We start from the raw sequence: 12771 nt of genomic DNA on the forward strand, positions 1-12771 counted from the left end.
TATATATTAAGAGAAAAAAACACATCACATTATAATATAATAGAAATTTTACTTAATTTTTAAGCGTTTAAAATATATAATTTACCGTTATTTTATTTCTTTGTATTATTATTATTGTGTATTGTGTCTGTTAATAGCTTTATTACGTAGAAGGTGCCTCTTATACCTTATGTTTATAAAAAAAATCGCATATTTTATGTTTGAAATATTATTATGCGTTTTTAAATTTCTATAATATTTTACTTTTCGTCGTGAAATGCGTACTTTGTGTATAATATATTATTATTGTTCAGTGTTAGAATATAGTTACCTTATTATTATAAATGTATTTTTTTTTTTTTGTGTTAAATTATGATTTAGAAGATACTATCAAATAAAAAATATTGTTCTATGTTCAATACAAAACGTTTGTATTATGTTATTGCCCGATAAATTGCAGAACATCGCTATACCTATATTTTGTACATACAAATAATTTGTGAATATGCAGGGTGATTAATTTAACTTAACACACTTATAATGACTGGAATTTTAATTATATAAATGATATTCAGCAGAAAATAGTTAAAATCGGTTTTTCAATTTATTTACCAAGAGGACGCTATTACAACGTCTAACGAAAGTGCTCTAACTACTCTAATTGTCGCACTTGTGTTGGTTTTACGTATTTTTTTTTTTAATATACATAGTCTTACGCGAACTAAAACCAATATAATATGTCATAGAATTGTTGTAAAAATATTAAATTTTTTTACAGAGAACTTTATTTGTGCTTCAGAGTTTAAAAATGTTTGATACACTAAAACTAGTTTCTAGTTTCTTAAAACATATCTATTGAAAAATACTAAAATAATTTGAACGTTAAAAACATACGAAAAAAATTATTTGATTCAACAAAAAATTGGCACTTTTAAAGGTGTATAATACACTCCTTAATTTTTCTATGAATATTTGGTGATTTTAGTTAACATAATATATATATATGTTTTTGATTTTTTGATTGACTCTGACTCTAGTCGATTTTTGGTAACGCTAAGTATCACTTTTTAAGTACAAAACTTGACGCCTGTAACGAAACTATATGACTTTAAGGTGGGAAAGTGGAATTTATGTTCGACGTTGACGCTTGACGACGATGATATTATTTCAAAACAAGATTAACTCTTAACGTAACACGCTATACTCAATATTTATCTAATAACGCGAAAACATCAAAAACATATAATATATGATTCATACATTTTACTTGGAGTAGAAAATATCGAGTAGCGTGCTACGTTTTTTAATCGTGACTTTTACAATATTAATTTGTCCAAAACATGTTATTGCACCACAAATTACCGTTGATGCGTGTAATGTCCTCATTAATATTTCATGCGTAGGTAATTAGTGTATTACGACAAATTATCATACATAATACATAAATGATTATTTATAGTAACTGATATGTAATATACCATATTATGTATCGTTTTTTTAGTTTTTAACAAAAATTGTAAGACACGTTATTCCTAAGAGAAAAATAAATTTCCTTATACTTATATGTATAGTAAAATAAATTAACTATAAAATATCCTCAAAAATGTATGTGATCATATATTGCACAAAAATATACATTCTCCATTTAATTTTCAAAAGTTTGCTAAATGCTTAGTTAGTAGTCTAACTCATTACACTCTAAATTAGAGTCTGCAGTCTCTAATACACTCGTATATATACTCCAGTCAACAACTACATCACTAAATGTTAACGCAAATAGCTACTGATTTGATTGTTAAAATGTGTAGTAAAAAATGTAAAATAAATTATGTATTAAGCATTTAAGCTGGAGAAGTTCAATCTCCTGTAAACGGACCTTGTACCTAAACATTTTCAAGCTTTTTTTACAAACAAGACTGTAGCCAGCAAAATATTTGGGGATGGTTAGAGTATAAATGTTATATTATGTAATAAAATATGAAATCTTCTTGAAATAGTTAAAATCTTATTTCAAAAAAAAATTTCAGAGGGAGGGGTCTGACCTTAAAACTCTCCCCCTGGCTACGACCGTGTTCGCAAACAAAAGTTGCATTATACACAAACCGAAAATAAAATAAAAGAAGAGGAAAATTTCAAATATCTATAAATATACAAAATATTTTGAGGGCCACACTAAACAACCTAGCTGCTGCAACTAATTCGACAAAAATATAAATGTCAATATTAATATTTAGTGAAAATTCCTAGATTTGTTAAGTTTTAAATCATAACAATTAAACAATTTCGATTTTGTCAAAAACAGGTTTCATGTAAGAATTTCATTTTTTTTTATCAATTTATTTTTTATTTTAGTTTCTCCCGATTGGGTATTTTAAAGAGTATTAAGAATTTTTACTTTTACTCAACCCGGAGATCCCGCTCAAAAAAAGTACCAACTAGTAGATAAACGTTCTAACTAAAAAATTCTCCAAGTTAAAGATCGAAATAATTTTTTTATACCATTATAAAATGATTGAACAAACAAACAAAAAAAAGCTTTACTTCGCTAATCAGGTAATTTTCATTTGTAAAAAATAACATATATTCTCGAAATTCTTAACATCATAAACAAAAACAGGTATACGAAATATGCTTAAAGTAAAAGCATTTAAAAATTTCAAAAATCATAATTTGAATAAATTCACAATCAAAATCAATAATAACTAAAAAGTAAAATTAATAAAATTACATCATATTTTACATGTGCATGATATTTGTTATACAGTGTTAAAGATAAACAAGTTAGATAGATAGTTAAAATTAAGTTGATCTTAACTTTTTTGATGTTAATTTTTATTAACTGAATAATGAGTTACTTTCAATCAAGTCAAACTGTCAAAGCTATATTTATAAATTATTAAATGATAAATATAATAAAATTATTATTATTTATGTATTGATGATACATTGATGCATCAAAGAAAATAAGAAATTTTCATCTTGTTGTCATCGACCAGAATTGTTCTATTAAAATAATTTGTTTTTGATACATTAAAGATAACCAGTAGAAATATTTACAATCTATCAACTGGATATTTAAGTACTTGTATGTTATATTTATTTATATATTAGAAAAAAATTAATTCAAGTGTTGATTTCCATATAAATCTTAACCAAGTTCAAAAATATGGTTCACAGCTCACTTGTTATTTGTTATTATTTAGGTATTATCAGCTGATTTATCATGCCGCTCGCCGCTCAAGGTATATTTTATCACCTCTCGTTAGTAAATTAATCTCATAGATAATAAATCTCTTTATTAATCTACCTTTGGCACAGATTTAGAATATAATAAACTATATCTATATTTGCGACCTTTGGTTAACCATTAGACTAAATGTTAGAAACGTTATTTGAATTATACGTTTTTACTGAACTCGTTACCACCATCATATCTATAGACAATGATAATGACAATTTGAAAATGAAAATATGAATAGTAATAATTTTAATAATAATAATATGAAGTAGTTACTATATAGTTAAAAGTTAGAACAAACTTAACTATCGTCTACCAAGTTTGGTAATACTAACGATCTATCTATTGGCTATTAATTATAATGTTATATTTAATTAAAATTAGTTGTACAGGTAAACTTAAATCAAAATATTATTGAAACATAACTATTTATTATGTATTATTAATTTAATACATGTATTTAATCGGTCATTAGTCATTACCTGTTGAACATATTTTTGAGTCAATTCATAATTATGTCTGAACCAAACATGAATGACGAATTAGGTAAGTACTTTATCTGCTTAGTTTATAAAACTGCATTTGTTTTCAATTATAAGTTATCTGAATGGTTTTATGTATACAGTGCTCTTGGAGAGAGTATTCTTCCGGCTCGGTTCGGCTGATACAGATACTCAGCTCTCGGCTTGCATTGATAACTTTCTAGTACCAGTATTACAAAAGTTATCTTCTCCCCATGAATCTGTCAAAAACAAAGTAATTTAACAAATATCAATGTAGTTTTTATTGTCATTTTAATATTTATCATTTTAAATTCTAGGTGGTTGAATTATTAACTCACATTACAAGAGTAATAAAGCAAAGTCCAAGTATTTTACTTCCTGTTGATCAGTTAGTTACACTTTTGGCTACATCCACAAACAATTTTGTTTTGGCAAGTATCTTAGTATAACATACTTAATACATTGAGTTGTATAATTTTTATGTTTGTATTTTTTAGAACTTTACTATGGTGTTTATTAGAACTAGCTTTGGCCGTATAGATAACAATAAAAAAGTAGAACTCATCCCATCTCTTATTAATTCTATAGCTAATAAGACGATTACTCACCAAGAAAGGTAACAAAGACATAATTTGAAAATATATATATTTGTAATATAATTTTCAATTTTATTTTCTAGTATTTTATTTCTTATAATTGGAGCTCTTAATAAATCAAATTTTCAAGTAGCAAGTAAGGGTGTAATAGTCATTCAACAACACTCAAAGTTGAAAACTATATTACTCCAGTTAATGTTAGATATGCTATTGGTACCATATAGATTGAATTCTCCAAATGATGTGGCTGTTCCTGGATTTAATGTACAATCTTTAAATAGATTGAGGACCAACATACCTTTAATATTTACGGATGCTGATTATCACGAACAAGTAATATACAATTATATTTTTTTGTTTTTATTTAATTTTTAACATTTGAAAAACTTATAATAAGTATAGGTAAAATTAGGCATTTTGGGTTTAATATCAGCAAACATTTTTGAATCACAATCTGTATTAATACATACAGTAGTTGCGGCTGCTGATCAACGGTATTTGGTGGCAAATTCTGGTGAAAATGAACTAAGAAAAATTACTTGGTTGGTTAAAATTAAATTATTAAATGATAATTGAACATTAACGATTTATTTAATTTATAATATTTATGTTAAATTAGTGAGATTGACTGGACCAAATCATCTACTATGATGCCATTATATACATTATTTCTTGGCACTAGTTTAAACAAGCAAGAAGCAGCAAATAAAAAAGAACCAGCTTGTGTGCGATTAAGATTAAAGATATTGCCATGTTTATGTTTTAGCAAAGGCGAAGAATCGATCATTTGGCCACAATGCCTACAAGTTAGTAGATAAACAATAAATTATTGGTAGGGATTGGTATAAAACTAATCTGATCGGTTAATACTTAAAAATGAATTTCCACGTTAACAAACACATTATAAAATGATGCCAATTTATCCTAAACTTAGTTTATCAAAAGAATCTGCTTATGCAGATCTTAAATGTCAATAATAACGTATCATTAATAATTATATTTTTATTTCAAATATTATATTGTGTCATCTTATTTTTAAAATCTAATTTTAAGCTGTTCAGTTTAATAAATGTTATTAATTGACCACTTTAGTTCAGATGTGATCATATTAATTATTAATAATAAACATTTTGTAATTATAATTAAATAGTTTTAAATACCTAATTTTTTTAGATTATTTTTGACTGTTGGAATGGACAAACAACTAATCACAGAATTAAAGCCTTGGCATTGCAATTTACACAAATCATCATACAACAGTAAGTTTACTTGCAAAATAGTATATTTAAATTTATAAACAATTTATAGTTAACTTGGTGTTAGTGATGGTCACCATAAAACAACAAATAAATACAATCTAATAGTATATATTCACTTATTATCATAAACATTAAATAATTAATTATTGTAGTTTATGATCAAATAAATTTTCATGAAAAATAAAATATTAAAATTTCTAATAAACCAAATATATTATATTTGAATAATTTGAATAGTCAAATATTTTAGTAATTACTTAATTGGTAGTGATGAAATAGTTTAAAATCTATAACCATATTTTTAAATATTATTATACTTTTTTTTATAGAAAACCGGCTAAAATTCTGCTTCAAGCTACTCCAGTTTTATTAAATTCTGGTCTATTAAAAGTATTAAAAGCACCAGACCTTGATTCAAATGTAAAACAGATGACATTTACTTTGATTGGCTTACTGATTTCCAAAGTACCTACTTCAGTAAAAGATGACTTAAGGCTACTGATTATATTTGTTGATGCTTTGCTAAGGGTATACAAATTATTTATAAAAGAAATAAATAATTTTTACTATTATTTACTATTCTTTCAGGAAACTAACCCTGATTTAAAAGGATCAATTCGGTCATGTTTAATTACTATGTGCAGTGCATATAGTGATTCCAGTAAACTTACTGAAATGTTGAATCTGATGGCTCATTATTGTAAAATGTCTGACAGCCTTCTAAAGCAAGTTACCACACATTATTTGTCTAACCTATTTCCTGCTGATGATGCAAAGTCAAGATTATTGTTGATTCTGTCTCATTCATCTTCAATTGGGTATAAAAATACTATTGTGAAGTTTAAATGAATGATTCTAATAATAAAAAAATGTATATTTTAGTGATTCGGATTTGAAAAAGATATTGTACAGTGTGGATGAAGCTGGTAATCTTGTTGGTAAAAATGACAAGCCATTGCTATTGCCTCGATTCCCAGATATGGTGATGACTGTGGTTGAAAGTAATCAACAGTATGACTCGTCTGTTTTATTAGATGTTAGTTTTCAAACTATAGATAAAAATTTTGAATAAATATTAAATTATTCATTTTATTTTCTATTTAGATAGCTGAATATCTCAACCATTGCTTAATATTTAGTGCTGGTTTACCAGTTACATACAACACTTTATATCATCCATCAAAACATACACCGGATATTTGTAAATATTTGTCAAAAGTTTATCAGTCCGATGCAAAAATTATCGATCATTACTTTAAACTCATGATGCAATTGTTAGAAATCAAACCAAGTGTAATACCCCTCAATAATTTATTAGCATGTGTTGCGGCATTACCAAACGAATTAAAAAATCAATTCACCAAGGATTTAAATACAATTCAGGTAAATATTGATTTTCTTCTAAAAAATCAATAAATTAATAAACAATAAAATTATAGAAATTATTTGTGTCGAGTAATGAAGATATGCGTCGAATAAGTGGAATACTGTATGGTATAATTCTATCAGCTGTGGACAAAACAATCTCTGAAAAGCGTATTAAAGAATTAATTTCATCTTTAATGGATAAAAACCGAAGTAAATCTTTGGATTTATATGCTTCCTTGTATGCCCTATCATCGCTTCAAGAGTATCAATATTACAATAATACAGTTTGTCCTCCATTGGTAGGAGAAGATATATTTACTTTACTCGGTAAATAAATATAATATAGTTACATACATAATTTGAATATATCATGTTAACATTTATCTTTATTTAGTGACATTGCTCGATGATACTAGTCCTTTAATAATTGGTGCTGCTTGTGATGTGATTGGTGCAATAGGAAGGCTGAATCCATTTCCCATTGAAGAGTCTAAGAAATTATCTCTAACAAATAAACTATTAAGCATTTCATTTAATAGCTCAACGCTTTCAAAGGTAAAATTAAATTTAACATGATTCCAAGATTAAAACAATTTTTTTAATTAAATATATTTCAGATTAGAAATAAAGCAATTAAATGCACAGGGTTAATTTGTGTTGGAGAAACCTCATCAAGAAGTAAAGATATTATTAAAGAATATTTAAATAACACCAAATATGTATGTATTTAATATTATTATTTTTTACTATTTTATTTCATTATTTTTGTATATTTAAATTACAGACAAAAGATATAGAGATCCATTTATCAATTGGTGACAGTATATCTTGTGCTATACTTGGACCTCGATCAAAAATGTCTCGAAACTTTTGGAAGTATACTGAGGATGAATTTAAAAAAAAAATTGTAACAGATTTATCAATTGATGAATGTGAAAAATTGGCCGATTATTTTTTAAACAATATATTAGAAAAAATTGAATCTGAAGATCATCCAAATTCAAAACAAGTAATTAAAATATAAATGATTTTTATTTTGAAATATTTTTTTTTACAAACTTGGATATTTTAAAAGTATTCCTTGAATTTTAGATTTCTACAATAATTACTTTTTGCTATTATATTGTATTTATTTTTAGGCATGTTGTGTTTGGATGTTTAATGTTTTAGAAGAATGTAATATATTAACTTCAGTAACTCAAAAACTTACTCGTATTCAAACTGCGTATGTTGCACTCCTGGCAGAAAAGAATAGTATGTATATTATTATTGAATATTAATAAATATATTTTGATACATTAATTGTTTTTTAGACTACATACGAGATATTGCGTCTAAGGCTTTGATAAATATATATAAATATGAAGCTGATGATCGTAAAGAACCTATTTTAAAATTGCTTTTAAAACAATTATCAGAATACATGGTGATTGGAAATAATGTAAAAGATAGTTCTGGGTAAGAAGATTAATAAAAAGTTAATTTGATTTAATATTTGTTGTTTTTAAATTAAATTTTTATTTTTAGAGGTATTTTGTCAACATACAAAGAATTGTGTTCGCTAGTAATTGATCTGAATAGACCTAAATTACTATATAAATTTATACAGTTAGCAAATTATGACAAGAAAAAAGTTAGTATGATTGTAGTTTTACAATAAAATAATTTTAAATTTTATAATTTTTTTTTAAGGAATCTAAATCAAAGTTGGAAATCGATGATCAACTTAATGAACAATTACCATTTATTATACCAAGACTTTATCGATATCAGTATGATCCTATACCAGTTGTACAAACTTCAATGAGTGCTATTTGGAGTTATCTTGTTTCAGATACACGTTTCACGGTACATGCTATTTTACTTTATTTTAGTGTCTATTATCTGATTTCGGAAAATTTTAAAATATAAATAATTTGTTGCTTTTAGGTTGACAAATATTATAAAGAAATTTATACGGATTTAGTAAAAAACTTAACCTGTCCCGACTGGAAAGTTCGAATATCTGTTTGTCATGCTTTCCCTTCTTTTTTGCAATATACCGGGGATAAAATATTCAAGGTAAATATTACTTATCATTAGTATTCTATTATATTATAATAACTAACATTTAAACAATTTGAGTTATAATGATCTGTACATTACAGAAATGTTTGGATTTAACAATTGAAGCTTGGAAACAACTAATAAGAGTGATGGATGATATTCATGAAGGCACTAGAACTGCTGCCACATCTATTGCAAAAACATTATCTAAAGTATATATATAAAAATAACTTCTTTTTATTGATCTGTAAAAATGTGATATTTATATTTAGCTATCCGTGAATGAATGCACTTCTAATACCATACTGCTACAATTACTTTTGCCACTAATTTTAGAGAAAGGCCTTTATCATACAGAGTCAAGTATACGAGCAATTAGGTAAACAGTTTTTTTAATAATTCTATCATTGTTGTATATTATTATATGTATATATATATATTAATTTTAGCATGGATATGATATCTCAGTTGATTGTCAACTGTGGTGATAAATTAAAAGGAGACTTGGCAAAATTAATAATAGCACTTTTAAGAGGTGCAGATAAAGTGGAAACACCTACTATGAGTATGTTAAGTGTTATGTCTGGAGCTAACCCCAATACTCAAGAATTTATAGACTCTCAACGTGCTGCTTCAGCGAGAACACTGAGTTCAAGTGATGTATTATCAAAGGTAACTTAAAAAAATATGATTAATTTTTATTCAAAATTCTTGTGTTATTAGTTATTACTAAGGTTAGAATGTTAAAACACTTATAACACTAAAAAATTAATGCACATAAATTAATAAAATACAATTTTTTTACAAGGAAAGTGTGAAATAAATTTATATCATACTTATGATGTTCTATGACTTGCCAAAAAAAAAAAAAAAAAAATGTAGTTGTTAGAACTCCTGAATCCTGGTTCTAACTTATTTTAACTTTCAGAGCTTACTTTATATTGATGAGACAGTATTACAAGATTTAATACCACTCTTACAAGATCTTCTAACCACTAATATTGGATTACCTACTAAAGTTGCTACATCACATTTTATTAGTTTGTTGATCACTCAAAAGCAACTACAAGTCAACTCAAAATTTTTAGGTGAAGAACATATTACATATTATAAATATAAATATTTCTATATTTGTATACATTTTTTTATTGTATATTTTTTTTTTTAGAAAAAATTTTAAAATCCTTAATGAAAGGTATTACTGATCGCAACGCTACAATTAGAAAAAGCTATGCTTCTACTATAGCTGTAATCACTACAGTTGCAAAAGAGACTACTGTTAACAAGTTAATTCAATCATTGCGAGATGTGTACATCAAAAATGAAGGTAAATGTTAAAATGTGCCTTGAAGTTATTTATTATTAATGAAAATATAATTAAAAAAATAATTTATAGATGAAAGTATCAGACAATCTGTTGGGTATGCACTAAAAGGTATAAGTCAATGTGAGAAACCTGATTTATACTTGGCCAATATTATTCCATTGGTATTCTTCGCTATCCACAAAAAAGAAACAAGTAATTTACATAAATATAATTCTCAATTGTTATTAGTTAACACAATTTTTTTGACTTTAAGATAATGGAACAATTTTAATTGTGTCAAACCATGATATATGGAAAGAGCTTTGGGAAGACAATGTGCACAATACAGAAGGTGTACTATTACGTTATTTAGATTCTGTCTATGAATTTTTGGGTATTGCAATCAAGTCCCCATCATGGGCAATGAAAGCACAAGTGAGATCACAGAAAAATAACTTATTTGTTTATTAACTTAATTATTTAATTTATATGTTATGTTGTAGGCAGCTAGATCGATTGGTGATGCAGCCAATAAACTCGGTCGACAATTAAATGAAGAACACCGTAATAAGTTTATAGAAACAATTAAAACTGGTTTGGCTGGCCGAACTTGGGATGGTAAAGAATTCTTATTAGAAGCCTTGTTACAATTAAACTTAAGTTCAAGGTAAAATAAAAATAATTTTATAAGTATTAACATTATTTATAATGACTTTTTACTAATATATTTTTTTAAACTTGTATGTTTCAGTGATTTAGCAGAAACACGTAAAAATGAAGAAATTGTAGAATTGGTTTTTAATGAATGTAAAAAAGAAAATGTCAACTATAGAATGGTAGCCTTAAAAACTCTTGGCGAGTTATTGGAAAAATTGAAAATTGATCGATTTGCTCAAACTTACCAATTAGTTATGCACATAATACAAAAAGTATGATGCTTTTTCATCATTAATTAATTATAATAATAATAATGGTTTATAATCTAAATTTTATATTTATAGAGTACTGAAGATGATGATGATGATAATGATGATCAATTACAAACCTTAACATTAAAAGAATCTTTATTCTCATTGGTTGGAAAAGCATGGCCTCAAACATTGACAACTCAAGGTATCAAATAAATCTAAATTGTTCTATAATAATTATCATAGATTGAAGTAAAAAATAAACATTGATACATTATTTTTATATAGTTGAATTTGGAGAAACAGTTGCTGCTCAATGTGCAGATCATTTAAAAAATAATACTAGACAATTACAATTAGCTATTGTGGGTACACTCTTAAAAGTAATAGAACGATTAGCTTTTGCTCAACTGTATGCCAGTCACAAGCAACAACTAAAATACATACTTAGTCATGTAAAAAGGGCTTTACACTTTTCATTTGGTAAGTTTAAAAATTAATTAATGGTAAATTAAATTGATCATAAATCATAATTTACAATTATTCATTTTGATTATTTTACCCATTGAAATATTTAATTTCAGGTGTGCCTAAAAATATAAGTTTGAGAAAATTATCACTAGAAGTTTACATATTGGTGATAACAAACTTGAAAGGTAAGATAAATGTTTTGTATATTTTATAAATTTTAAATTTATCGCTTATGAAATTAAATACAATTATTAAATCAATAGTATTTATTGAACATAACTTTTATTTATTAAAATTATATAAAAAATATCTTAAGTTATTTACATTGGTTTATTTATAGTCTAAATATTAGTTTAAAATAATTTAAATTAAGATTATTTTTTTAGTTAGGTAAACAATGCGACATATTATAAGGTACAACACATACTTCTTTGTGTTTGTGAATTATTGGTTTGATAGCTTTGTTACTAAGTAATTCCCAAAAATGAATATATTTAATGAATTATACTGTATAGTGTATATCATCCTATAATCTATATTTTTATTATACAATATAGACTTGTCTGTCATAATAAAATTAAGTTATTAGTGTTTTTAGTGTACATTGTACAGGATGGATGATGTTAATGACCTAATCAATATTTAGGAAGTGATGACATCATAATATAGTTTTCTTTACTAAATAAATTATTGTAAATTGTTTAGATCTAAGAGCTACAGAAGAGCTGGAATCGTATATAAGCCTATACAATGAGTTTTCAATTAACTTTATCTCAGATGAATCGCCGGAGGTCAAACTTCTCTTACAGAAAATGAAAGAATCAATGGAATAGTGGTTATAGTGGTTCTGAATTATGAATTATAAAAATTAATATTTTTTATCACTATTGACCTTTGAAATTTTTTTATACATATATTAATATAATAATACTATTTTAATACTATACTGATTGTTTTTTCTTTCCTGTGAATATATGAAATTTATCTGCTCGGACTATTGAACTCTAGTCTAAAACAGTATGAAAAATCTTATAGATAACCTATACTATCATATTACGAATACTGTAACGGCCATCATTCACTTTCAGTTTAACAAA

The 12771-nt window shown here is 25.6% G+C and overlaps 1 protein-coding gene across 1 annotated transcript; it reads left to right on the plus strand.

Annotated features, from left to right (window-relative positions):
- Nucleotides 1-3509: 3509 nt before the first annotated feature.
- Nucleotides 3510-12620, plus strand: LOC113551400 (proteasome adapter and scaffold protein ECM29). The gene is made up of 35 exons (XM_026953627.2): nucleotides 3510-3609; nucleotides 3693-3763; nucleotides 3843-3973; nucleotides 4038-4151; nucleotides 4218-4336; nucleotides 4400-4649; nucleotides 4719-4858; nucleotides 4936-5122; nucleotides 5490-5575; nucleotides 5905-6103; nucleotides 6164-6393; nucleotides 6458-6611; nucleotides 6680-6958; nucleotides 7015-7270; nucleotides 7338-7498; nucleotides 7561-7662; nucleotides 7728-7952; nucleotides 8083-8197; nucleotides 8257-8401; nucleotides 8471-8576; nucleotides 8636-8791; nucleotides 8873-9004; nucleotides 9091-9201; nucleotides 9262-9368; nucleotides 9439-9661; nucleotides 9918-10077; nucleotides 10158-10316; nucleotides 10386-10508; nucleotides 10570-10730; nucleotides 10799-10962; nucleotides 11047-11224; nucleotides 11297-11408; nucleotides 11492-11686; nucleotides 11788-11859; nucleotides 12380-12620. Exons 2-35 carry the CDS (start codon nucleotides 3733-3735, stop codon nucleotides 12505-12507), a joined length of 5211 nt encoding a protein of 1736 aa, XP_026809428.1. The 5' UTR covers nucleotides 3510-3609; nucleotides 3693-3732; the 3' UTR covers nucleotides 12508-12620.
- The last annotated feature ends 151 nt before the right edge of the window (nucleotides 12621-12771 follow it).

Source organism: Rhopalosiphum maidis, chromosome 2, assembly GCF_003676215.2.
Source record: "Rhopalosiphum maidis isolate BTI-1 chromosome 2, ASM367621v3, whole genome shotgun sequence".
Taxonomy (NCBI): Eukaryota; Metazoa; Arthropoda; class Insecta; order Hemiptera; family Aphididae; genus Rhopalosiphum; species Rhopalosiphum maidis.

Excerpts from the sequence above, each read along its gene's own strand:
- LOC113551400 (XM_026953627.2), top strand. The coding sequence starts at position 3,733 with ATGTCTGAACCAAACATGAATGACGAATTAG. Across the intron at positions 4,859-4,935 it reads GAACTAAGAAAAATTACTTG|TGAGATTGACTGGACCAAAT; the intron begins GTTGGTTAAAAT and ends ATGTTAAATTAG. Across the intron at positions 6,104-6,163 it reads TTGTTGATGCTTTGCTAAGG|GAAACTAACCCTGATTTAAA; the intron begins GTATACAAATTA and ends CTATTCTTTCAG.